This window comes from Mercenaria mercenaria, chromosome 17 (genome assembly GCF_021730395.1).
Source record: "Mercenaria mercenaria strain notata chromosome 17, MADL_Memer_1, whole genome shotgun sequence".
Lineage (NCBI taxonomy): Eukaryota > Metazoa > Mollusca > Bivalvia > Venerida > Veneridae > Mercenaria > Mercenaria mercenaria.
Window position 1 is genome coordinate 6,932,394 of NC_069377.1, and position 27,935 is coordinate 6,960,328.

The window sequence follows — 27,935 nt, forward strand, 5'->3', positions numbered from 1 at the left end:
TTGTTTGGAAGGATCATTTCTAGACCATATAACAACATTGGCAATACATACATCTTTAACGTGTGTAGTGATGTCTTTGGGTCTAATCCTGTCTCACCGTGAAGACCAGCAGACAATAAACTATACAAAGTTCTTCGTGCTTTCTTTAAGTTTTCGTCAACTGTTAACGACATGGTTTCATTCATTTTTGTTGCTCTTTGGATACCAAGATGTGTGCCGTTTTCTTTTTTAAGCATTGGTTTATCATTCATGCTGTACTGCACCTCGTTTTTCTTTTTGATTCAATAACTATACTTTTGTCTGGTTGTAGTTTATATCTCTGTTTTTGGCTGTAGTCATACGTTATGTCTATAAGAATTTGCGTTTCATTAGTTTTTTTGTACAGTTTAAAGTCACATCATCCGCACACACAGTTGTTGCACAGTTAATATCACCTATTCTCATGCCTATATGACGGGTTAAATCACCCTGTAATCTGGTCGAATCCGTGCAGACAACTTGGGGTAAAATTTTATACCATACCACAAAAACTTATGACGTATTTCACATGTACACAACCACTTAACTTTCATTTTGCTATAATTGTAAGTTAGCTTACTTTAAAAAGATGCAATTCAACTAATTAATATGAACTTAGGTGCTACCTAGAAGGCAGAGCTCCCTTGAAAAATCACCAGTGCCCCTTGAAAATTAAAGGAGTGCTGCTGGAATGACCTGGAATTATGGATCCGTTTTAGGAAGTTTATGTTCTTTACGATCTATTAAAATTTTCATGAATTAATGATAATTCCTGATTTCTGAATGAATGTCTTAGAATGCATTAAGATTAAATTTAAAGAAAGTTACAGTTCTTTTTAGAAAGAATAATGTGTCCAACTTTAAGGCAAAATACTGCTATGATAGACCTCTGGTATGGGAGAATGAAAATCACTTACATGTACAAAGCTTGTTTAAAAACCAAAAGACTAGCTTTGTACATGTAAATGATGAGAATTTTACCCAGAGAAAATCACTTTTTTGCCGAAATTCTCGAAAACTTCTGTTTTATTTACTGAACTGCGAAGTTAACATTTTTATGGCTAATCTTTTAGCACAACTGATACAGATTAGGAATGGTAGTTACTAGTAGGAGCCTTTTTGAGGTTTATTGATCATTCATAGTCAATAGTTTTTTTTTTCTAGTAATAAACTCTGGTCAGTGATTTTTAAGCTTGTGGATGAAATATATGTTAACAGGGAGAAGAGCATTTTGTGCTTTTCACAGTTCAATGCCTGTAAATTTTGATCCAAAAACATTTTTTTTTTTTTTTTTTTTTAAAGTTTTATCTACTGACTACTGTAGGCTACAGACAGTACTACATTGGAACCTGACATCACTAACAAAACACTTGTTAAATATCACATGAATGACTTTATTGTTTTTACAATACTTTCAAAACCCATAATAAATAAGATAAAAAAACTGAAACAAAAAAGAAATTAAAAAAAAATGACGCTTCTGGTGAAGATCGAACTCCCGACCTTTGGATTTAAACGCGACCTCGCTAACCACTGCACCAGTGTGGAAGTATGACGTCATCACCACAAATATAAGTATATATAATAAACTTCAGTTGCGGTAGCGTGACGAAAATCGTTTCACATTAAAAATATTGTATTTTACCTTTCTTTCTTCGTAGAAAATGTATTTAGCACTAAATTCTTATTATCAGGCGCTCATTTACATTTTTATTCAACGTTCAAAGCAGTAAGCGAAACGCTTTTGTCAACTGTAAACAGCAAGCGTCTATTGACGTCTTACTGATTAATTACTATGAGCATTGCGTACTGGAAGAAACCCGAACAACACCGATTCCAAAAACTTACCACGAATTTTCAACTCGATAGTAATGTCTGTACACAGTTTTATTCATTTTCTTTTTCACACGTCTAACCGTAATGCGACGCTGTCGGCGCCGCTTTGCGGCGCCGGTAGCTCTGCTATCAACTGTTTAAGATAATAACTTTTGTAAACATCATTTTAGCTTTATATTTTATAGGAACACGGGTGTCATGCTATTCTAATAGTGAAAAACAAACCAAGCAAAATTATGGAGCAAAATCAGAAATGGAAAATAGAGGACAGCTCAATACCCAGCCTACTCCAATTCAGAAATTTTTGCATTCTGCTTTGACACATATCTATGTCTACTCATAAAGGACCTTAAATCAACACCCATCATAGCTAAAAAATTTCAACTAGCGGATCTCTGACTATAGGAAAATAAAAATGGCAGTGGCTACGATTACGGTACTGTAATCCTAGCCTTCGGTTCTAGGATTACGGAAGTTCCGTATTCCTAGACAACCCTATGAGGATAGGCTAGGATTACGGAAGTATTTTAAGAGGCATAAAGTATATCTATATGTTAGGACACGCATAAATGATGTTGTAAACTAACTTATTTCACTTAATTTTTCATGCCTGCCTTATTATTTTGTGTTTTCTGTCCGCCCTTTTGGGTTAGTATAATCTTAATGGGGGCGCGCGGAAATATATTAGAAATATGAGTCTCAAAGTTAGATTTAAAAAAAAATTCTATACTTTGAATTTTATGATTTATAACCATATATATTGTATGTTATTAAAGACCATTTGTGGTGACTTGATGAAAAAAAAATGCAGGTATATACGAAACATAGATAATTCTATATTTCCGACCACCGCCATTAAGATTATACTAACCCAAAACGGCAGATTGATAGCACGAAATGTTTAGTGAAATTAAGTGAAATGAGTAAGTTTACAATGTCATTTATGCATGTCCTAACATATATTTGATGCCTCTTAAATACTTCCGTAATCCTAGCCTATTCTAATAGGGTTGTCTAGGAATACGGAACTCCCGTAATCCTAGAACCGGAGACTAGGATTATGAAACTAATTAAAGATCGAGTGTTATCTCCAACCGAGATCAAACTGTGAACAACAAAACAAGGTGTCACGCTAATTGCCGATAATTACTGACCATTTAATAAACAGCAGACTGTGTTCAATTAAGCGTGTCAAAGTCACCGTTTATAGAGGGGGTAATTATGCCTCTGGGCAAATACACTTCCTGCTACCGACTTCGCACGTTTTGTCGATAAAACTCTGCATGTTCCAGCTGTTTATGGACAGTTTTTTGCAATATTTTTTGTAGCATATTTATTAATTAATTGCCATTTTCTATCGCCAAAAATTGCGTTTTAATCGACTTTTGAATAAAATAATCGCCATTTGGCGTTAATGTCGATTGGCAGCGCGAGCACTGCAAAATGTCTTTCGATTGAAAGACTCAAATTAGCTTAAACGCAATGAAGCACTAATTCTAGAATGCACAAATTTATTTCAAAGATCGAAAATTATTTTCATTTTACAAACAATTTTGATTTAAATTTTTTGGGATTTTTTTTTTTTAAACATTATTAAAGAATGATTATAGCTTTTAAGCAGACTTTTATGAAAAAAATCGTTGAAATGAAGAAATAATATACTCAACATCACTAATGTCGTGTCATCACTAATTTTGCTGTATTTGAGATTCATGACATTTAATCAGAGTATTTTAGAAATTTTTTGAAGATTTTCCTATGTAAAATCAAGTGACCTCTGGGGCGGGGTCAATTTTGACCCCGGGGGTCATGATTTGAACAATTTTTGTAGAGGTCCACTAGGCAATGCTACATGTTAAATATCTAAGCTCTAGGCCTTCTGGTTTATTTTTGAAAATGGGTCATCTTGGGTCAAAAACTAGGTCACTAAGTCAAATCAAAGAAAAACATTGTGTATGCGATATAGGCTGTATTTTTCAGTTGATCTTCATGAAATTTGGTCAGAATGATTACTTTGATGAAATCTAGGCCAAGTTTGAAAATGGGTCATCTGGGGTCAAAAACTAGGTCACTAGGTCAAATCAAAGAAAAACCTTGTGTATGCGATAGAGGCTGTATTTTTCAATAGATCTTCATGAATGCTTGTCAGAATGATTACCTTGATGAAATCTAGGCCAAGTTCGAATATGGATCATCTGGGGTCAAAAACTAGGTCACTAGGTCAAATTAAAGAAAAACCTTGTGTATGCAATAGAGGCTGTATTTTTCAATTCTGGTCAGAATGATTGCCTTGATGAAATTTAGGCCAAGTTCGAATATATGTCATCTTGGGTCAAAAACTAGGTCACTAGGTCATATCAAAGAAAAAGCTTGTGTATGCAATAGAGACTGCATTTTACACTGAATCTTAATGAAATTTGATCAGAATGTTTGTCTGGATGAAATCTAGGCCAAGTTTGAATATAGATCATCTGGGGTCAGAAACTAGGTCACACGGTAAAAATTAAAGAAAAACCTTGTGTAGGCACTGGATATTTATAAAATTTAGTCAGAATGATTGCCTTGATGAAATCCAGGAGGATTATCAATATAGGTCATCTGGGATCAAAAGCTAGGTCAAATCAAAGAAAAACTTTGTGTATGCCATTTCGCTATATTTTTCAATTGATCTTCATGAATTTGGTCAGAATGATTTCCTTTATGAAATCTAGGTCAAGTTCGAATGTGGGTCATCTTGGGTCAAAAACTAGGTCACTAGGTTAAATCAAAGAAAAACCTTGTGTATGCAGTCGGGGCTGCATTTTACACCTGATCTTCATGACATTTAATCAGAGTATTTGTTTGGATGAAATCAAGGTTGAATTTGAATATGGGTCATCTAGTATCAAAAACTAGGTCACCTGGTCAAATTCAAGAAAAACCTTGTGTATGCAATAGGGGCTGCATTTTACACTGGACATTCATAAAATTTAGTCAGAATGATTGGCTTGATGAAATCTAGGCCAAGTTCAAATATGGGTCATCTGGGAAACATGTTTACACTGTTATGATGTGTTTCTCAGGTGAGCGACCTAGGGCCATCTTGGCCCTCTTGTTTTTGTATTGCTGTTACAGCCTATGCTAATCTGTGAATGTTGAAGTGTTGATTAAGAATGTAAAAGTGTTAAATAAACCAGTATTGACCACCCAAGAATGGCCATAGTAATGAATCGACCAGTATTGGCTGGATTTAACCAGTATCGACTGACAGCCCAGTCAATACTCGTATTGACCGGCCTTTTGTCAACATTGGCAAATCTACTAATCCTGGCGTCCGCGTCACATCTTGCTGAAAGTTTTGCATGCAAGTACGTATAGCTATCATTTAAAGGCATATAGCTATGAAACTTACTTTTTCCTTTTCTAGGTCAGTTACCAACCTCACCGAGTCAAGTCTCATAACTATGGCATGTATTTTGGCCAAATTATGCCCTATTTTGGACTTACAAAATCCTAGTTAAAATTTAGCAATGCAAGTCAGTGTCTGCAATACTACTGCAGATGTTGAATTGAAAATTTACATGTGTCTTCGGGGTTATAAAACTGGTGATAGCATTAAATCCCATAACTCTGATAATATGTATTTTGGCCAAATTATGCCCCCTTTAAGACTTAGAAAATCCTGGTTAAAGTTTTGCATACAAGTTACTATCTCCAAAACTAATGCAGACTCTATAGATATTTTAACATTAGGGTAATATTCATGCTTCTCGGACAACAACTTGAATAGTCGAATATTGGCTGTCTTACGAACAGCTCTTGTTGTAGATTTATTGTTTTATAAATTTGAACTGGAAATAGATATCAACAGTGTGGATTTTTATGCCCCCGAAGGGAGGCATATAGTTTTTGAACCGTCTGTCGGTCTGTCCGCAATTTTCGTGTCCGGTCCATATCTTTGTCATCCATGGATGGATTTTCAAATAACTTGGCATGAATGTGTACCACAGTAAGACGACGTGTCGCGCGCAAGACCCAGGTCCGTAGTTCAAAGGTCAAGGTCACACTTAGACGTTAAAGGTCATTTTTCATGATAGTGCATTCGTGTCCGGTCCATATCTTTGTCATCCATGGATGGATTTTCAAATAACTTGGCATGAATGTGTACCACAGTAAGACGACTTGTCGCGCAAGACCCAGGTCCGTAGCTCGAAGGTCAAGGTCACACTTAGACGTTAAAGGTCATTTTTCATGATAGTGCATTCGTGTCCGGTCCATATCTTTGTCATCCATGCATGGATTTTCAAATAACTTGGCATGAATGTGATCCGCAGTAAGACGACGTGTCGCACGCAAGACCCTGGTATGTAGCTCAAAGGTCAAGGTCACACTTAGACGTTAAAGGTCATATTTCATGATAGTGCATTGATGGGCGTGTCCGGTCCATATCTTTGTCATTCATGCATGGATTTTAAAATTATTGGGCATGAATGTGTACCACAGTAAGACGACGTGTCACGCGCAAGACCCAGGTCCGTAGGTCAAAGGTCCTAAACTCTTACATCAGCCATAACTATTCATTCAAAGTGCCATTGGGGGCATGTGTCATCCTATGGAGACAGCTCTTGTTTTATGTTATTTACTTGCGTAGTTTTCAAATTTTTCTCATCTGCCAATCATCAACATATTTTATGACAGTGTAAAGGAAATTTTGGCATGAATGTGTACCACAGTAAGACGACTTGTCGCGCAAGACCCAGGTCCGTAGCTCAAAGGTCAAGGTCACACTTAGACGTTAAAGGTCATTTTTCATGATAGTGCATTCGTGTTTCTAAAAGATCTTCCTACTATCATAAAATGGAGGATTGAATTCCGTCTCAAAATTCAAAGCATTTGAATAGTTTATTTTGAGGTTACACTTGCAAAGACAATCAACCAGTGGCTAAGCTATAGTCTGAGTCTGGTGTCTAAACTCTGAGTTTTATAACCTTACATCTTTTTTTGTTAACCTATGGCTTGCTTGATATTCATTTATGAAAAATGACAGTAACTTTAACCTTTAGCCTGCTGGCGGCAAGTGATTCTGCCTTTGCGACCAGTGCAGACCAAGATCAGCCTGCACATCCGTGCAGTCTGATCATGGTCCGCACTGTTTTGCTATCCAGTCAGTAAATTTTCAGTGAACACCCCTTTGAATGATAAATGGTATTACCCAGATTGAATGATGGACCAGTCCATTTTAGATATTTAGCAGGCTAAGGGTTAAAACAAAAACCCATCATCCATTTTAAATAGTTCTTCTGAAAATTAAACTTGTATTTATTTTCAGTCATTCTGACAGTCATTTTGTGAAGAGGTAAAGATGCAGCAGCATAATGGTAGTCAACCACCAAGTAGTCCTGCTAAAAATAGAAGGAAAAACCCAGATTATTGTGGAAAAACATTCCTAAGAAATGTTCTCTATGTCTTCAATTTTGTTTTCTTTGTAAGTAAATATCAGACTACACCAGAGACTGTGATCTGTTTCTATCATTTATGATTTAAATTTTGTTTACTTTTGTGTAGATTGGGTTCAATTTTGCATTGATTTTGTTAATTGATTGCCAACAGTTATATAATATTCCTTTTTTTAGCTCACCAGAGCACAAAGTGCTCAAGGTGAGCTATTGTGACCGGTCATTGTCGGGCGTGCGTCTGAGTGCGTTTGCCTTCTGAACGCTCTAGAGGCCACATTTTTAATCTAATCTTTATGAAACTTGGTCAGAATGTTAGTCTTGATGGTTTCTAGGTCAAGTTCGAAACTGGGTCATGTGGGTTAACAAACAAGGTCAGTAGGCCAGATCAAAGGAAAAGCTTGTAAACACTCTAGAGGCCACAGTTGTGACCCAGTATTTATGAAACTTAGACAGAATGATTGTCTTGATGATTTCTAGGTCATGTTCGAATCTGGGTCAAGTGGGGTCTCAAAAACTAGGTCACACAGTCATATTAAAGGAAAAGCTTGTGCACACTCTAGAGGCTACAATTTTGACTCAATCTTTATGAAACTTGGTCAGAATGTTTGTCTTGATAATTTCTAGGTCAGTTTTGAAACTGGGTTATGTGGGGTCAAAAACAAGGTCACTAGGCCAGATCAAAGGAAAATCTTGTGAACACTTTAGAGGCCACAATTTTGAGTCAATCTTTATGAAACTTAGTTAGAATGTTTGTTTTGATGATTTCTAGGTCAAGTACGAAACTGGGTCATGTTGGATAAAAAACTAGGTCAGTAGGTCAGAACAAAGGAAAAGCTTGTGAACACTCTACAGGCCACAGTTGTGAACTAATGTTTATGAAACTTGGTCAGAATGATTGTCTTGATGATTTCTAGGTCAAGTTCGAATATGGGTCATGTGGGGTCAAAAACAAGGTCACATGTTTAAATCAAAGTAAAAGCTTGTGAACACTTTAGAGGCCACAGTTTTGACTCAATCTTTATGAAACTTGGTCAGAATGTTTGTCTTGATGATTTCTAGGTCGAGTTTGAAACTGGGTCATGTGGGGTCAAAAACAAGGTCACTAGGCCATATCAAAGGAAAATCTTGCCAACACTCTAGAGAACACAATTTAAGTTTGAAACTCGTGAGAATTAGTCAGAATGTTTGTCTTGATAATCTATAGGTCATGTTCGAATCTGGGTCATTAAAAAATTAAGGTACCCTGTCAATTCGAAGGTAAAGCTTGTGAACACACTAGAGGCCACATTTGTGACCCAATTTTTATGAAACTTGGCCAGAAACTGGGTCATATATGGTCAAAAACAAATTCAGTATGCCAGATCAAAGGAAAAGCTTGTGAACACTCTAGAGGCCACAGTTTTGACCCAATCTTTATGCAATTTTGTCAGAATGTTTGCCTTGATGAACTCTAGGTCAAGTTTGAATCTGGGACGTGCGGGGTCAAAAAGGAAGTCAGTAGGCCAGGTCAAAGGAAAAGCATGTAAACCCTCTAGATAGAGGACACAGTTGTGACTGTATGTATGAAATTTGGTCAGAATGTTTGTCTTGATGATCTCTAGGTCCAGTTTTAGTCTAGGTCATTTGGGGTCAAAAACTAGGTCACACGGTCAAATCAAAGGAAAAGTTTGTGAACAATCTAAAGGCAACAGTTGTGACTCAATCTTTATCAAACTTGGTCAGAATGTTTGTCTTGATGATCTTTAGGTTACATTCAAAACTGGGTCATTTGGGGTTAAAAACTAGGTCAGTAGGCCATCATGGCCCTCTTAAGTAGTACTTGTGGAGCTCTTTTTTGGAAGTATTGAAACATTTTATGACGCTTATAAATAAGGATGTAGTAAAACATCTGAGATGCTCATTAGGATGCAGTTGAAAGTCAATGTTCAAAGCTACTTTTTAAGACTTAGTAATAAAACTGTGGAAATAGTGAAACATTGGAGACTTTTATTAGGAAGTAGTAAAACATCTTAGATGTTTTTTAGGAATTGATGAAATATCTGAGATGCTGATGAGGAAGAAGTTGAGGTAGTAAAATATCTGAGGTATTAAGTAGGAAGTAGTAACACATATTAGAAAAATTAAAACATGTGAGATGCTTATTAGGAAGTAGCAACATTTCATGAGTTGCTTAATGGAATTTAATGGTAATAGCTTTTACTATTTATAGTGAAGTTGACAGAATGCATTTTTACTAGGGATGGGAACGAATATTCGAATATTCGAAAATCGGTCGAATATTCGAATATGAAAATCAAATTCGAATATTCATAAATTATTGTATTTTTTTTTTTCAAAATAAGTATCATTGATTTTGGGCAATATGAGCATGCTAATTCTACAGAATAAAACCATGTCATGTTAGTTTATCGCATATCAAAAGATGTCCAATTAACAAGAAAATAGAAATGCATAATTGGCAGGGACCATCGTTACGGATTAACACTTTGCAAAAGGCGTCAATGTGTCAGATGCATGTCAAAAGATGTCCAGTTAACAAGAAAATTGCAATGCATAATTACCTGGGGTCATCGTTACGGATTAACAGTTTGTATTAGGCGTAAATATGATATCTTTTTATCTTTTGTTCATTTTATTATTAACAAGTTGTAGAATTTTTTTTCGAAAACAATACCAAACTTGTAGATATTGTCGATTTTTACACAATATTTTGTACGACGTTACAGACCATCCGCAGAATCGGTTTTCATCCGCAATCGAATTAAATTTTGAAGTAGTTGATAATAAAATCACGAAAAACATATGATTGATGCATAAGTTCATGTTGAAGGAGGTTTAAGTCTGCCTTACTTGCTTTTTACACGACGATTTTTACACGCCGATTGAAATTTTTCAAAATGGCGGCGGTAATACAACAGTGCGTCACGTGTTTAAATGGGACGACCTGCTATTTTAGATAAAATTGCAACGGTCTAAATTAAAATCGTTTTGATTTTTTGTATCATTTTGAAGCTAACCACACAGAATAAGTTAAATATGTTCATGATTATACTGACAGAATCGTGAAATAAAACGCTAGGATCGGCGGGTTTTGCTTTGTAGGTTCGGGTTACCCGAAAAAAACATTTTTTTGGCCTTATTTACGATGATCCACGCTTTAAACAAATGAATACGTTGTGTATATGCCAATCACTTAATAAGAATTAAAAGCTTCCATTAAAACTAACGAATATTCGAATATATTCGAATATGGCAAACCGAATATTCGAATATTGATTTCAGTATTCGTTCCCATCCCTAATTTTTACTAAAAAAAATACACAAAGTAATTGATATGGCATAATGCTTGGAATGCACGGTCAGGCTTGTGATGAAAAACATAACAAATGTTTAAACATTGCAGCATGCACTACACTTTTTCACTTGATCTATTTTTTAGTTCTCTGGTGCTGCTTTTTTAGCTGTTGGCCTGTACATTATGCTGAACAGACATTCCTTTGTAAGTTTGCTTGGAGGAACTATGTTTCCAGTAACGACGTACCTTCTCATAGCAACAGGTGCTCTCATCATCGTGATTGGCTGTGTCGGATGTTTTGGGGCGTGTCAGGAGAACAGGTGCCTCCTCTTTACTGTAAGTACATCTAGATATGACAAACTTTTGAATAGTACTGAAATAGGTTGTTATCTTATAAATCATTTTGAGTGTGTCATATTTCAAATGTGTCTCATTTCTGTAAAATTGAACTGAGGATAGTATTATAGTTTTAAGGTCAAGGTCACAAATTAAGCTAAAAGGTCAAAACTGTCCATCATAATTTTTATATTTTCTGTTTAATGATCGCTCATCCCCTTTAGACTTAGAATGATTGCTGTTTATGCCCCTGCCATAAAATTGTGGGGGAGTGGGGAGGGCATATAGTGATACCTCTGTCCATGTTTGTGTGTGTGTGTGTGTGCTTTGGAAAGGATGGTGTTGGTGTCCAGGCCATAACTTTGACATGCATGGTCCAATTTCAAAATAATTTCACACAGATAAAAAGCATGGATAGATGATGTGCCATGCCCATCAACCAGGTCCCTAGGTCTAAGGTCAAGGTCATAGTCCTTGGTTGAACTTGGCCAATTTTCATTACATATATACTGGTAATGTGGTCTTCGTGTCCGGTCCATAACTTTGACATGCATGTTCCGACTTTGAAATAATTTGACACAAACCATAAGCATGGATAGATGATGTGTCATGCGCAAAACCAGGTCCCTAGGTCTAAGATCAAGGTCAAACTTAGAGGCCAAAGGTCACATACAAGAATGACTTTGTCCTGAACATTTCCTCTTCATGCATGGAGCAATTTTGATGTAAGTTGCCTCAGTTGTACACCATCATGAGACAGAAAATCATGCGCATGAACCAGGTCTCTAGTTTGGAATTACTTCCCTTTGTTGTTACTTTAAAGATGCATTCTGCTCATCTTTCATTGAAATATTTTATATTAAGATATTTACTTCAAATGCAGATAATCCTCATCAAATGTATTCAACTTCACTAAATATATAAATAAATTGTCTATATAGAGCTACATTCATAATCAAATGTCATGTAGTAACAGCTGATCGTGTAAAAACTTCCAGTTTTTTTATGATAGTACACATTTATACTTCTTTCAGCTGTACATGCTATACCATGTGTACTATTATCAACCAAATTCATCAGTGTTAATACACATAAATCTGTTTATTCTATGTTTACATAAATTACTGGTAGTATTTATTTTCATGTTTTCAGATATGAAATTTGGGTCTAGTATACCTTTAAATAGCTTATATCGTAACTTTTTTATTACTGGTCGTAGGGAAAAACCAGACCACTTTTCTGTAGTACAACATGCACGTTACATCTTATCATGAGAAGTATTTTACCTTTCTCTGCCTGGTAAGGATTTTTGTGTGGACTTAGAATTTTTTTTTTAAGATTAACTTCCCTTAGTTGTTACTGTAAATAACTTTTGCCTGTGACCTTTCTCATGATGTTGCGGGAACATCTGTGTCTGTGACACATTTCTAGTTTATAATCAGAATTTTATGTTAGAAATATACGTAAAAGTAAGAGCCACTTGAGAAAGTCTGAGCCAAATTCATGAAAATGAAGTAAATCATGGCCCACTTGGCAAATAGCAGATTTAAGTATATTGTTACAAATGAATGTTAGGGAATATTATTTACAGAATAAATGAAATTGGAAACATTAGGTTTTGTTTGAAATTTCAGTATGCATTCTTTCTTCTGTTGATCTTCCTGCTAGAGGCTGTAGCTGGTGTGTTGGCATATATGTATAATGGTGTGGTAAGTATATTTAACGGATAATACATGCCCAGGCATTGATGTCCATTTCCTAATTTACATCATTTTGCTGCACCCAACCTGGTTATGTGTTAAATATATTATACTAAGGATCATATTTCTATTTGTGTCTCTCCTTTGAAATTAAAAGGTGTACAGGAAGATCAGTATGTTAAGCATTCATTGACACTGAATATCATGCAAATATTTTCAAATGTCAAAAGACTTTTTAGTTATTATGGAAATTCATATAAGAATTATAAGAATAATGGAATTGTCAGTCCATGTCATATATGAATTTCCTCACACAGTGGACTCAAAACCTTTCTTGGGTGTAGAATTCTTTCGTGTGAGGGAGCCTTCATACTGGTTTATTACAGTAGGTCGAGGGTTCTACCTAGGTGCCTGTATGTGCCTAGAATATTGCATATAAGGGGCATATGGGGTCTTCAGCTGCAAAGCTGGAAGGTCGCCAGATAACCAGTAATTGAGTCAGTGTGAGGTAAAGCCAAACCTTTACCAAAATATATTGTACTATAATGCAGTGCCAATGTTAGGGTAGGTTAAATGAGAAAAACATAACTTACAGCAGTTTCTTTTCCATTTTAATAATTTTATATAATATTTGGACTATACATGTACCTTTTGTTTTTAGATAAGCGAAGAGTTAACAAGAAATTTGAATGACACAATGATGGAGAAATACATGTTTGATACAACCATCACCAAAGCCATAGATGATATGCAACAAGAGGTAAAGGTGGTGGTGGGAGTGGGTTTTATATACTTTTATCTCACCTGAATCAAATTTTGTTTACTTTCCAAGAATCATTAAAATACCTAACTGGAAAATCTTTAGAAATTTTAACTTTTTAGGTCATTTTTGACAAGAATCTTCTATAAAGGTGTACAGGGCTAACGAAGCATTAGTAGTTTTTAGTTTTTAATATTTAAATATTCCTGCAAGAGAAAAGGTATATTGTTTGGCGCTTTTTTGTCGGTCAGCAGGTAGACAATTTGGTTTCTGAGCAATTAACTAGAAATGCTTAGGCATGCAGTTGTCAGGCTTCTTAGGATGATTGCCTGTGATCAGTAGATGACTCATATTGGGGTTAGTAGGTTGAAGGTCAAGGTGATAATGACTTTGAAACTTAAAACACTTTCAGCTCATTAGCGAAAGTATTATTTTGGTCTAAAGTTGTCAGACTTCATAGACTGTTTGTCTGTGGTCAGTATATGACATTTCTTGTTCCGTGGATAAAAGGTTTTCACTCAATATCCTATGCTTTGGCAAACAGTTATCAAACTTCATAGGAAGATTGCCGATGGTCAGTAGACCATACCTAATGTTGTTTTTGTTTGGTCAGTAGATAAGTTAAGGTAGCAGCGACCTATAGACTTGAAACGGTTTCTAATTTTTAAAGTGAAGAATCCTCAGGTCTACTATCTTTAAACTTTGTGTATAACCTGTGTCCAGTTAGTCTGAAGTCAATTTCACTATGACCTTGAGAATTTTCTGAACACTTAAGATACTAGTAGCACTTCAAAGGATAATTGCTTGTAGTCTGTAGATGAATCCTAATGTTTTTGGGATCTGTAGGTAAGAGGTCGGGGTCAAGGCAGGTTTTTTTTTTACGACTGGGGGAAGGGGCCCCAGCCTCTCATTGGGGGAAGAAAATAGCGCGCGACAAGCAATTTTGGGGGATTTTTTTCACTTGGGGTGGGGGGGGGGGGGGGGGGTGTGGGAATTTACAATTATGCATAATAAACACTTTAAACTACGTTTTTATTACATATTCCTGAAAAAAGAAGTTTTTTTAACAATCCCTGTTTACCTCCGAAAATGACTCTGATATTTTAGTTTTTTTACGCTTGGTATCGGAACCGATGATGCTGTAAAACAGTATCATAAAGCGTCAATATGAACTAATGGAGTAATCTCCCTTGCTTTGTTTACGATTTCGGAGGGAGGAATTTCGGACGTAGGGGAATTTCTGACTGCGGTAGGGGAAATCCTTGGCTGTGGGGGAAATCCTCGGCTGGGGGACGAGGCCGATATTCGGCTGCTGCTATAGAATAAAAAAAACCCCTGCAAGGCCTGTGTGACATCTAGAGTAGACTGAAAATAGTTTTTGATCAATATCAGGAGAACCCTTTGGCCTTTGTACTTGATTGTCTGTCGAAATTAAATAATCCAAGCTGTAGTTTAAGTCATAAGGGCAAAGGCCAAGGTCACAGTATGCAAAATTACACACACATTTGACAGGCCATCAGGGGAGTATTTGTGTTTTATCTTTCTTTTGATTGTCCTTAAACAATTGGACCAAACAAACAAACAGTCTTTTGTTATAACTGGGATCTAAAGATCTAGAGTATCTTTTCCAACAAGTATATGTTTGAAAAATTATCACACAATTCATTGTTTTGCTAAATTGTTTATTATTATAACTTGTTAGGTTATTGATTGCATGACATGTGTGATCGTTTTCATTCTTACATGTTCATTGAACTATTTTGATAAAAATTATGCAGGGTTTCGTCTATATGTGTAGTAATGAACTGTGTGTCAAGCGGCAGTTTGATGTTGTCGTAATTGACTTCATTATGCTGTCTTACCAGTCCCCGTGTCAAATGTTGTCTGTTGCAGAATATACAGAGCTTGTCTGTCATCTTTGTAAAACTGGCAGTCAAATTGAGCCGTGTTAGAATAAATGATTTCAGCTTAAGATAAAACGTATTTTCTTTATATATTTAACAAAATGATACATTACAGTTTTTATGCTGTGGATCAAATTCCTTTGAAGACTGGAAATATTCTAAGTGGTTGAAGGGAAACCAAGCAGACAAACATAAGACACCAGATAGTTGCTGTAAATCTTCGAGTGAGTTGTGTGCAGTCAGGGACCATCCATCCAACATTAACTATGTGGTAAGTCATCGTGTGTGGTTTAGACTTTGTTTTAGCTGCAAAACATAATACATGGGATAGTTGCTGTAAATCTTCGAGTGAGTTGTGTGCAGTCAGGGACCATCCATCCAACACAAACTACATAGTAAGTCATCATGTGTGGTTTAGTCTTTGTTTTAGATGCAAAACATAAGACACTGGATAGTTGCTGTAAATCTTCAAGTGAATTGTGTGCAGTCAGGGACCATCCATCCAAAATGAACTATTTGGTATGTCATCGTGTGTGGTTTTGTCTTAGTTTTGGCTGCAAAACATAAGATACAAGGTAGTTGTTTTAAATTTTGAAGTAAGTTGTGTGAAATCGGGGACCGTCATATCATCCATCCAACATAAACTCACTGCTAAGACAGCATTTTTAGCTCAACTATCATGAGAACTATCCTACTCACTCAGTCAGGGTTCTCCCCAGGATTTTGTTTTAGCCGGGCTCTGTGGAATTATAGCCGGTACATTTTTTAGCGTTTTTTTCACGATAAACATATTATCAATTTAAGACAATTGAGGTGATGAATTATAAGAATGATATGAAACAATTTCTGAAACTGCATATATTCACATATTTATCAAAGGTAGCTTAAATAAATCAAGGAGAAATTAATGCAAGAATCATTATTTAATATTTTCATCTAGATTTTCTTTGAAGTTGGGATTAAAAGACAATGTGCATTGTGATTTTTTTTCTTGCACCAATTAAGTTTTTACAGAAACATAGCAGTTTTGAGAGGAAATAATGTGGATCTATTTGGTCCTTACAGTGGCAAACACTATCTATTAATTCTGTGTTTCATGCTTTAGTTGAATCTGCAGCTCATTTAATGAGAGTATATTTTAAGAAAAAGTAATATAATCAAATTATTGATGTTTTCTACCTACTCTGACACTATATATTGACTTACCCGAATTTGTGTCTCTCAAAATACCATGCTGTTTTAGGTATGATTTTTCTCGAATTTCGCCAATAGCAGTTGAAATTTTTAAAGTTTTGCAGGTAGTTTTTATTGAAATATCCTAGCTATTACTTGCTGGATATGGAAAATACAATATTAATGGTTCCGCATGTTCTGCCAGCGTCAGTTTTACTTGGTTGCAACTGATTAGATTCGTCAATTTCTGCCGACCAATTTCGTTTTTGTACCCCCCTACAACAAAGTTGTAAGGGGGGCGCGTATACTGGTTTCAGGTTGTCTGTCTGTCTGTCCGTCAGTCTGTCTGTCCGTCTGTCCGTCAGTCTGTCTGTCCGTCTGTCCGTAGACGCAATCTTGTGCGCACCATATCTTCTTATCCCCTTGACAGAATTTAATGAAACTTCACACAAGTGATCAGTACCAACAGTAGTTGTGCATAGGGCATGTTAGGTTCTTTTAGAAAAAAAATTTGCAGAGTTATGGGACTTTGTTTTTTTGTTACTATACTTTATACATAGACACAATCTTGTGCGCACCATCTCTCCTCATCCCCTTGACACAATTTAATGAAACTTCACACAAGTGATCAGTACCAACAGTAGTTGTGCATGGGGCATGTTAGGTTCTTTCAGAAAAAAATTTGCAGAGTTATGGGACTTTGTTTCTTTGTTACTATACTATATACATAGACACAACCTTGTGCGTACCATCTCTCCTCGTCCCCTTGACACAATTTAATGAAACTTCACACAAGTGATCAGTAACAACAGTAGTTGTGCATGGGGCATGTTAGGTTCTTTCAGAGAAAAGAAATTGCAGAGTTATGGGACTTTGTTTTTTTGTTACTATACTATATACTTTGACACAATCTTGTGCGCACCATCTCTCCTCATCCCCTTGACACAATTTAATGAAACTTCACACAAGTGATCAGTAACAACAGTAGTTGTGCATGGGGCATGTTAGGTTCTTTCAGCAAAAAATTGCAGAGTTATGGGACTTTGTTTCTTGTTAACATACTATGTACATACAGTCTGCATATGCAATCTTGTGCGTGCCTAATCTACCAAACCCTTACACACAATTTAATGAAACTTCACACAAGTGATCAGTACCAACCCTAGTTGTGCATGGTGCATGTTACATTCTTTTAGATAAATATTCTGCATAGTTATGGGACTTTGTTTTTTGTTACTATACTGTATACATACAGTCTATATACATACAGTCCACATAATTATGCAGTCTTGTGTGCGTCAAATTGCAATGTACTGTGTCAGTGCATGCGGGGGGGTACATTCATCACCTTTAGTGATAGCTCTAGTTAATTCTGCCCAAATTTATTACATGCAATATCAAAATTTGTTTGATATATACAAGTATTTGAACCCGATGTATTTCTGCTCAAAATAAAATGTGGTTTGCAAAAAAAAATGTTGTGCATGAAAATGAAAGTACAATTTGACAGTTGGCGGTAAAATAAGCTGATTGTTATGCCCCCCTTCGAAGAAGGAGGGGTATATTGTTTTGCGGATGTCGGTCGGTATGTCGGTCCGTAGACCAATTGGTTTCTGGATGAAAACTCAAGAACGCTTGGGCCTAGGATCATGAAAGTTGATAGGGAGGTTGATCATGACTAGCAGATGACCCCTATTGATTTTGAGGTCAGTTGCTCAAAGGTCAAGGTCACAGTGACCTTGAACAATTCAACGGTTTCCGGATGATAACTCAAGAACACTTGGGCCTAGGATCATGAAAATTGATAGGGAGGTTTGCCATGACCAGCAGATGACTCCTATTGATTTTTAGGTCAATTGGTCAAAGGTCAAGGTCACAGTGACCCGGAACAGTTAAACAGTTTCCGGATTATAACTCAAGAACGCTTGGGCCGAGGATCATGAAATTTGATAGGAAGGTTTGTCATGATCAGTAGATGACCCCAATTGATTTTGAGGTCAGTTGGTCAAAGGTCAAGGTCACAGTGTCCTGGACCATTTAAACGGTTTCTGGATTATAACTGAAGAAAGCTTTGGCCTAGGATCATGAAAGTTGATAGGAAGGTTGGTCATGGCCAGTAGATGTTTGGGCCTCTTGTTTATTCAACTCATCTAATAAATTCAGTATGAAAAGAAACCCATGTAATATATTCTATGAGGAAAGGTATTTTTCAGATTATACAATGTTTAATGTTTATGTGACTTCAGGGTTGCAGTAGAAGGTTGGAACAGGTGACTAAGGAGTCTCTTCTTCTCATTGGTGGAATAGCCCTTGGATTTTGCTTCATTCAGGTGTTTGGTATAATCTTCTCATGCTGTCTCATCCGAAAGATCAAAGAGGCCAAGTATCGTTACTGACAACGAGACAGAGTCAAGCTTAGAGTACAGTTCAGACCTAGATCTGCTTTTAACAACTGAACAATAGTCTTAGATAACTTTGAAATGTATTGAAACTGTTTACCTGAGTGGAAATCTGCTCAATTTAAAATCTCATTGAATTTACACTTTGTATTGTACTTAGACAGTTTTAGTAATACATGAGAAAACCAATAAATTCTTGTTAAAGTATAAAACTGAAAGATGAGTACAGGCGAAATGCCTAGATACTGTCCAAAGCTTCTTGACTTACAGAAAAAATATGATATTATAAAGTTAAATAGTTGATTATCTTACTTAAATTGATTCCAGTTAATTTATATTTACCCATGTAATTAAAAGTGCCAAAATTGCCAATACAGTTTTGTACAAATTATTTTTCTTTGACTGAGTTGAAAGACTACTGCGCTATGACATATAGTGCATTGTGGAGATTTTTGTGTAAGACAATTGCTCTCTATATAAGCAGGTAAAATGGCAAAGTAGCTAGATTTTTGTTAGTCAAAGCACTATAGATTTGTTCAGTGTTAATGTTTGTAATTTTGTAGCTAGATTATAGACCTATTCAAATCTTTCAGAGAAGAATATACCCTTCTCGAATGATTTTATTTTCAGGATAGGAATGAGTCAGCTTACACTTTTGTGATTTTTGAACCCAGAAGTGTTAAGAATTTGATATACATTTTGTTTTTGTAATTTCAAAATATAGAGTCAATATGATATGTATTGGTTTATTTCTGAGCTGTATTTTAGTTTGACTTTGGTAAAGAGATAGTTGTCAACCTTTAGCCTGCTAAATTTCTAAAATGAGCTGGTCCGTCATTTAATTTGGATAATACCATTGATTATTTGAAGGGGTGTTCACTGAAAATTTTCTGACTGAATAGCGAACGGTGCAGACCATGGTCAGCCTGTACAGCTGGTCTTGTTCTGAACTGGTGGCAATGGCAGAATCACCTGCCGCCAGCAGACTAAAGGTTCATTCAAGCTGAAAGGGATGGTTTTACTTTAAAATGTCATTATTCACATTTCATGATAATGAGTTAGCGATATAGGTGATATCCTATGTTTGACATCCTATGTTTGGCCCGTTAACTCTTGAGCTAACTTCTCATTGTGCCTCTTTATTATAGTTATAATGTAATGGAGTATTTTAGCACCAGAAATTTATTCTTAACTTCAAGATTTGATATATTTCACATTATTTCACCCTTATCATGCCGGACAGATTTATTCTGCCTTTCGACCAGTGCAGATCATGATCAGCCTGCACATCCATGCAATCTGATCATGACCTGCACTGGTCGCTATTCAGTCAGTATCGTTTTGGCATGCACCCTTTTTAACAGTTATAATGTAATAGGGTATTTTAGCACCAGAAATTTATTCTTAACTTTAATATTTGATATATTTCACATTATTTCACCCTTATCATGCCAGACAGATTTATTCTTTCTTTCGACCAGTGCCGATCATGATCAGCCTGCACATCCGTGCAGTCTGATCACGACCTGCCCTGGTCGCCATTCAGTCAGTATCGTTTTGGCATGCACCCATTTTAACAGTTAATAGTACTGTCCGAATTGAAAGATGGACAGGTTTATTATAGAAATTTAGCAAGGTACTTGTTAAGCTTTGTAAAAGCTGTGTTTACTGCTGAACATAAATGGAATTAAGATAAAGGAAATTTTTGTTTGTAAATAAACTTAGTTAATGTAAAGAAAGATGATACTAAAAAGATTTTTACTAGATTTTTAAGAGAGAGATTAACAAGAAAATTAATGTGTTCATTTTTTTCGTCAGTTTGTTAGATTTACAGCAATACTTGTGTAGTACTTTTTGTTTTGTGGAGTATATAAAAATAGAACCAATATATGCCAGTATAAAAGACAGTGATAAGCTTCTGAGGTCCAGAATTTCTTTTTCTCTTATTGTCTTTATTTTTTAATGTATGCTTCTTTTATGAAATTGAGGACGGAATAGTATAGAGCTTTTCGAGATTTGTTGCGTCTTCAAGAGTGTGACTGTTGTCATGTATGTTCTTGTTTAAAAATGATGATGTGAAAAGGAAACTTTGTTTACACAGATCTGTTGTATAATGGAATTTAAATTGGAAAGTTTCAGACTTCCAAACCTATGGTTTATGTACAGAAAACCTAACTGACAGTTAACGTATATTCCCTTATTAATGCCTCCAAGGGCATTAAATTTTGCAAAAGGAGGTTGTTAATTATGACCCTAATTTTTTCTGGCATTTTTTAGTAAATAAAAGCTATAAATCTCACTTATGATTAATGCATTTTAAAAATTATTGCTGTACCATAGTGCTGATACTCGCTTATAAATTAAGATATGTAAAAAAAAAAATTGTTTTGGAAAATATGTGATGGGTGCATTTATTAGGGCTTTGGGGGTGGGGGAGGGGGAATACTAATTAGGGAAAATAATGGTATGTAGATTATTAACACTGGCAGGTTTTTAAGATATTTTCATTACATGATACAGTAAAACATACATGTACAAAACCAGTAACAAGTATTATAGTGCCAAAGCTTCCTGAGCAAACATATAACTGTATATATAATGTATTTTTTATAATTACTTTTTAGCTCATCTGATTTTTTGAAAAAAAATGATGAGTTATTGTCATCACTTGAGCGGTTGTCGGCGTCGGCGTCGGCGTCGGCGTCTGCGTCGGCGTTGCCTGGTTAAGTTTTATGTTTAGGTCAGCTTTTCTCCTAAACTATCAAAGCTATTGCTTTGAAACTTGGAATACTTGTTCACCATCATAAGCTGACCCTGTATAGCAAGAAACATAACTCCATCTTGCTTTTTGCAAGATTTATGGCCCCTTTTGTACTTAGAAAATATCAGATTTCTTGGTTAAGTTTTATGTTTAGGTCAACTTTTCTCCCAAACTGTCAAAGCTATTGCTTTGAAACTTGGAATACTTGTTCACCATCATAAGCTGACCCTGTACAGCAAGAAACATAACTCCATCTTGCTTTTTGCAAGATTTATTGCCCCTTTTGGACTTAGAAAATCAGTTTTCTTGGTTAAGTTTTATGTTTAGGTCAGCTTTTATCCTAAACTATCAAAGCTATTGCTTTAAAACTTGCAGCACTTGTTCACCATCATAAGTTGACCCTGTACAGCAAGAAACATAACTCCATCCTGCTTTTTGCAAGATTTATGGCCCCTTTTGGACTTAGAAAATATCAGATTTCTTGGTTAAGTTTTATGTTTAGGTCAACTTTTTCTCTTAAACTATCAAAGCTATTGCTTTGAAACTTGCAACACTTGTTCACCATCATAAGCTGACCCTGTACAGCAAGCAGCGTAACTCCATCCTGATTTTTGCAATAATTATTGCCCCTTTTGGACTTAGAAAATCATTTTCTTGGTTGAGTATTATGTTTAAGTCAACTTTTCTCATAAACTATCAAAGCTATTGCTTTAAAACTTTCAACAGTTTTTCACCATCATAAGTGGACACTGTACATCAAAAAACATAACTCTATCCTGCTTTTTGCAAGAATGATGGCCCTTTTTAGACTTAGAAAATCACGGGTAGGACAATATTTCTATCACACAAAAAAAATCAGATGAGCGTCAGCACCCGCAAGGTGGTGCTCTTGTTTTAATAGTTATAAATCTCCGGGCCTTGTGGTGGGTAGGGTTTTAAGTGTATTGATCTTTACCCTGAACTCCCAAACCTTCCAAGAAGGCTAATGTAATCTTCCAAAATACTTGATGAGGTAAGAGTGCTATGAGGATTATATAATTTCAAAGTGTCCAAGCCACAGAAATTCATTTTATAATGAAATTCAAAGAGCTATGTGCTTCAAATTTGAGTGGATAGTCTGAGCCACAATTGTTTTTTTCGGACTAAATAAAATGTGTTTTTTTTTTCATAATGTATCGCAGTGATATTGTTGTGAAATATTACAATTTAAGTTTATAGATAGTATTCAGAAATTTTTTCCATAACATTAAAAAAACCCAACAAATTGACAATATGTCTTTAAGTTAAATCAACTCTTACATTATACATGGCAGTGATTCCTGTATTGTGCGTATGAATCTGTAAAGAAATAAAAGAAAGTGGCTCGTAGATGTGTTGGTGTGACGTTGAAAAAGAAAAAAAAAAAAGAGAAAAAAATGAAGTTAAATAGAATTGATCTTGAAACCCTTTCCAGCACAAGGTTCTTTTTTTAGTTAAATTAGCAATATATTTGTAGTCTTTAAGCTACAGCAAAAAGAAAAGTGTGCCTTTGAGAAAGAAAAGTAGGTACTCGGTTACAGATGCTACATAATTTGAGCCATGCCATGAGAAAATTAACATGGGTTTGCGACCAGCATGGATCTAGACCAGCCTGCACATCCGCACAGTCTGGTCAGGATCCATACTGTTCGCTTTTAAAGCCTACTGCAGTTAGAGAAACCATTAGCGAACAGCATGGATCCTGACCAGACTGCGCGGATGCGCAGGCTGGTCTGGATCCATGCTGGTCGCAAAGCCACTATGTGGGTTTTCCCATGGCACGGCTCATTTGTAATTTTTTGTATAATTGATGCTATATTAAAACACCTATGCATTTTCCATTTCATTTGTAATAGTTTGGTATTGATAGCTGATATATGTTGCAGATTTTTTAGTGTTTAAAGGCTTGAGACATTCCATAAATTTTGTGAACTGTACCTGTTTGCTTATGATTTTTGTCTTCTAAAAGGAGTGAACATTTGAGCCACCCCACGAGAAAACCAACATAGTGCGTTTGCGACCAGAATGGATCCAGGCCAGCCTGCGCATCCTCGCAGTCTGGTCAGGATCCATGCTGTTCGCTTTCAAAGCCTATTGCAATTAGAGGAACCATTATGTTGGTTTTCTCGTGGCCCGGCTTATTTGTAACGAAGAATCTTCATTTCATTTATAATAGTTTTGTAATGATAGCTGATATGTGTTGCAGATATTTTAGTGTTTGGAGGCTTTAGACATTCCTTAAATTATGTGAACTTTACCTCCCTTAGCATAATTGTTAGCTTACAAATATTGTTTAATATGATTACTTTGTAAATTTGTTTTCATTTATCTATGTTCAATTTTAAGAATTTTATTACATGTTAATTTGGTAACTCAAATCTTAAAATTTGCTTTTTTGGAAGCTTTTCGGTTTGATATTAAACATGTATTATTATAGTGGTTGTGATTTTTTGTGATAAAATTAAAACTCAAACGAGACACCAGGTTTTTACATGCAGCTATGTTAAGATTGGTATGAATTAAAAGACAAAGATGAAATACTTAGAGTGGTTGTGAATTTTTGTGGTAGCATTAACGATAAAATGAAATACCAGCTGTTTATTTAAAGTTAAGTCAAGTTTGATATGAATTTAAAGCAATTCAGTGCAGTTATTTGTAACTGAAAATTTAGAATAAATTAAAACTGAGTAACCAGTTTCTAAATTTGCTGAAATTTCAGTTCACACCATTTACTGTAGTTCACTACAGCATATCTGTTTGTATTTCACCATAACTGCACTTTGGTCTAGATTTAGATAAGTTTTGTGACATTTTTACCAAAGTGTATAAGTTTGGTTTGTGAAAAGAATGTGCCATGCTGACTTTCAGATTTGAATATTTACATCCGCCATATTCTTTTCCATTGAAAATTATGGCATTCATTTTATATGAACAGCAAGGAAAGGCGTGAAAGTTTCATCGGTGCATAGTGATAACGGGCCACTGTTTTGACGATGTCCTCCTATATTACACTTGTTTTGTCTGGTGAACAGAATGGCCGAGAAGCTGATTTTAATGCTAAATGCAACAAAATGTGTGCAGTTTTATAATATAATATTGTTTACAAATGGAAAGGAAATATAACGTAAATATATGTAAATAATGACACTTTTTTGTCAGTGTTCATGCGTAATGAAGGACAGAATAGGATCGGCAAATTAAACATGAATCGCTAGCGCAACAAACATAAGACACCTTTTTATCTACAAGTCTGTATATTTAATACTTGCATTTCTTTGATCAAATCTGCAGTGACAGTAGTTTTTAGCTCACCTGTCACAAAGTGACAAGGTGAGCTTTTGTGATCGCGCGGTGTCCGTCGTCCGTCGTCCGTCCGTGCGTCCGTAAACTTTTGCTTGTGACCACTCTAGAGGTCACATTTTTCATGGGATCTTTATGAAAGTTGGTCAGAATGTTCATCTTGATGATATCTAGGTCAAGTTCGAAACTGGGTCACGTGCCTTCAAAAACTAGGTCAGTAGGTCTAAAAATAGAAAAACCTTGTGACCTCTCTAGAGGCCATATATATCACAAGATCTTCATGAAAATTGGTCAGAATGTTCACCTTGATGATATCTAGGTCAAGTTCGAAACTGGGTCACGTGGGGTCAAAAAACTAGGTCAGTAGGTCTAAAAATAGAAAAACCTTGTGACCTCTCTAGAGGCCATATTTTTCATGAGATCTTCATGAATATTGGTCAGAATGTTCACCTTGATGATATCTAGGTCAAGTTCGAAACTGGGTCACGTGGGGTCAAAAACTAGGTCATTAGGTCTAAAAATAGTAAAACCTTGTGACCTCTCTAGAGGCCATATTTCTCAATGGATCTTCATGAAAATTGTTCAGAATGTTCACCTCGATGATATCTAGGTCAAGTTCGAAACTGGGTCACGTGGGGTTAAAAACTAGGTCAGTAGATCTAAAAATAGAAAAACCTTGTGACTCTCTAGAGGCCATATTTTTCATGAGATCTTCATGAATATTGGTCAGAATGTTCACCTTGATGATATCTAGGTCAAGTTTGAAACTGGGTCATGTGGGATTAAAAACTAGGTCAGTAGGTCTAAAAATAGAAAAACCTTGTGACCTCTCTAGAGGCCATATTTCTCAATGGATCTTCATGAAAATTGGTCAGAATGTTCACCTTGATGATATCTAGGTCAAGTTCGAAACTGGGTCACGTGCAATCAAAAACTAGGTCAGTAGGTCTAAAAATAGAAAAACCTTGTGACCTCTCTAGAGATCATATTTTTCAATGGATCTTCATGAAAATTGGTCAGAATGTTTACCTTGATGATATCTAAGTTAATTTTGAAACTGGGTCACGTGGGGTTAAAAACTAGGTCAGTAGATCTAAAAATAGAAAAACCTTGTGACCTCTCTAGAGGCCATATTTTTCATGAGATCTTCATGAATGTTGGTCAGAATGTTCACCTTGATGATATCTAGGTCAGGTTCGAAACCGGGTCACGTGGGGTCAAAAACTAGGTCAGTAGATCTAAAAATAGAAAAACCTTGTGACGTCTCTAGAGGCCATATTTTTCATGAGATCTTCATGAATATTGGTCAGAATGTTCACCTTGATGATATCTAGGTCAGGTTCGAAACTGGGTCACGTGGGGTCAAAAACTAGGTTAGTAGGTCAAAAAATAGAAAAACCTTGTGACCTCTCTAGAGGCCATATTTCTCAATGGATCTTCATGAAAATTGTTGAGAATGTTCAGTTTGATGATATCTAGGTCAGGTTCGTAACTGGGTCATGTGCGGTCAAAAACTAGGGCAGTAGATCGAAAAATAGAAAAACCTTGTGACCTCTCTAGAGGCCATATTTTTTACAAGATCTTCATGAAAATTTGTGAGAATGTGCATCTTGATGATATCTAGGTCAAGTTTAAAAGTGGGTCACGTGCCTTCAAAAACTAGGTCATTAGGTCAAATAATAGAAAAACCTTGTGACCTCTCTAGAGGCCATATTTTTCAATGGATTTTCATGAAAATTGGTCAGAATTTTTTATCTTGATGATATCTAGGTCATGTGCTCAAAAACCAGGTCACTATGTCAAATAATAGAAATAACGACGTCATACTCAGTTCAACACTGAGTCATGTGGGGATAGGTGAGCGATTCAGGACCATCATGGTCCTCTTGTTTTTTAAAACTGATCTAGACAAGAGGTACATTTCATTGAGAATAACAATTATTGAATTTGCTAGTTTATTGTAGATAGTAATGGAATCTCATTTATTGATCACAGTGATTTCATGTCACTACAGATGCATTCATTTTATGTCAGATGAATTTATCGTTCGATGTAATGTTTATTTTCTTTTTCTTTTTTGAATTGACATTTTTGTTTTCCTTTTAATGATTTTTTTTTGTCATAAGAGCTCGTTTAATTGTACAATTTGTACTAGCTGGATTCGTTATTGTAAAACAATACTTTCAAATTGGGATATTTACACAATTGTTGAACATAATGTTTTACCTTTTTTGTTTCATCAGAGGAACTTTTTTTTAACAGTCTATTAACGTGTCACTCAGTGAGAAATATTCTGGTGGTTGGAACTAGGGTTTGTACGAGTGCCTAGGTACTGGGTAACCTGCCGATGGATAGTACTTTAATAATTTAGTACTAGACCAACTTATATAGTCAGTAACAGGTTATCTACTAATGTTAAATATCAGTCGATATCTGCTGCACAGCTTGGTCTACTGCCAACATTTGTCTTCAGTCCTGTACTAGATTTTGTGTCAGCTAAAGACATTACAAAGTTCTAAGAATAGGAGGCTATATTGTTTCTTATAGTTAAGTATTTTATCATGCGTATTCTGTGACATTCAATCTATGAGCAGGTACTTGCTGTAATTAGGTGACCTCGCCAATGCCCTAGTCAGCACCATTTACAAACGTACTTGGCCATTCTGCACCCTTAAGAAATATAGATTTTTTATCTACTTGTATTCAGTTTCAACTAAAATACTAGATACAACGCTGTCTTTTAAGAAAAAACAAAAAATGTGTCATTGGATAACTGATCACATTTTCCTTTTTTATAGCCATATATAGCTTGATAAGCAATTACTTTATTTATTTAGCAGTGATATTGTATAACATGCATGTTATTTTTTGTAAAACTTGTACTGAATTTGTATCATTCGTTTGTTTAATAAAATATTAAAACAACGGTTTTTGGACACTTCTGTTTCTGGAACTTCATCTTTGGTGGCAGTGGAAATACTAAGAAAATTTCATTCATGC

At 35.6% G+C, this 27,935-nt stretch overlaps 1 protein-coding gene across 1 annotated transcript; it reads left to right on the top strand.

Annotated features, from left to right (window-relative positions):
* The first annotated feature begins 570 nt into the window (after nt 1-570).
* LOC123537526 (CD151 antigen-like) lies at nt 571-27,865 on the top strand. Its single transcript, XM_045321312.2, has 7 exons — nt 571-584; nt 7,163-7,318; nt 10,729-10,920; nt 12,555-12,629; nt 13,282-13,380; nt 15,400-15,555; nt 18,704-27,865. Exons 2-7 carry the CDS (start codon nt 7,196-7,198, stop codon nt 18,851-18,853), a joined length of 795 nt encoding a protein of 264 aa, XP_045177247.1. The 5' UTR covers nt 571-584; nt 7,163-7,195; the 3' UTR covers nt 18,854-27,865.
* The last annotated feature ends 70 nt before the right edge of the window (nt 27,866-27,935 follow it).

What these genes read in the sequence shown, in the direction of transcription:
- LOC123537526 (XM_045321312.2), top strand. Translation starts at nt 7,196, where the DNA reads ATGCAGCAGCATAATGGTAGTCAACCACCAAGTAGTCCTGCTAAAAAT. An exon ending in ACAGGTGCCTCCTCTTTACT is followed by an intron (nt 10,921 to 12,554) that starts GTAAGTACATCT and finishes TTGAAATTTCAG; the next exon opens with TATGCATTCTTTCTTCTGTT. An exon ending in CATATATGTATAATGGTGTG is followed by an intron (nt 12,630 to 13,281) that starts GTAAGTATATTT and finishes TTTTGTTTTTAG; the next exon opens with ATAAGCGAAGAGTTAACAAG.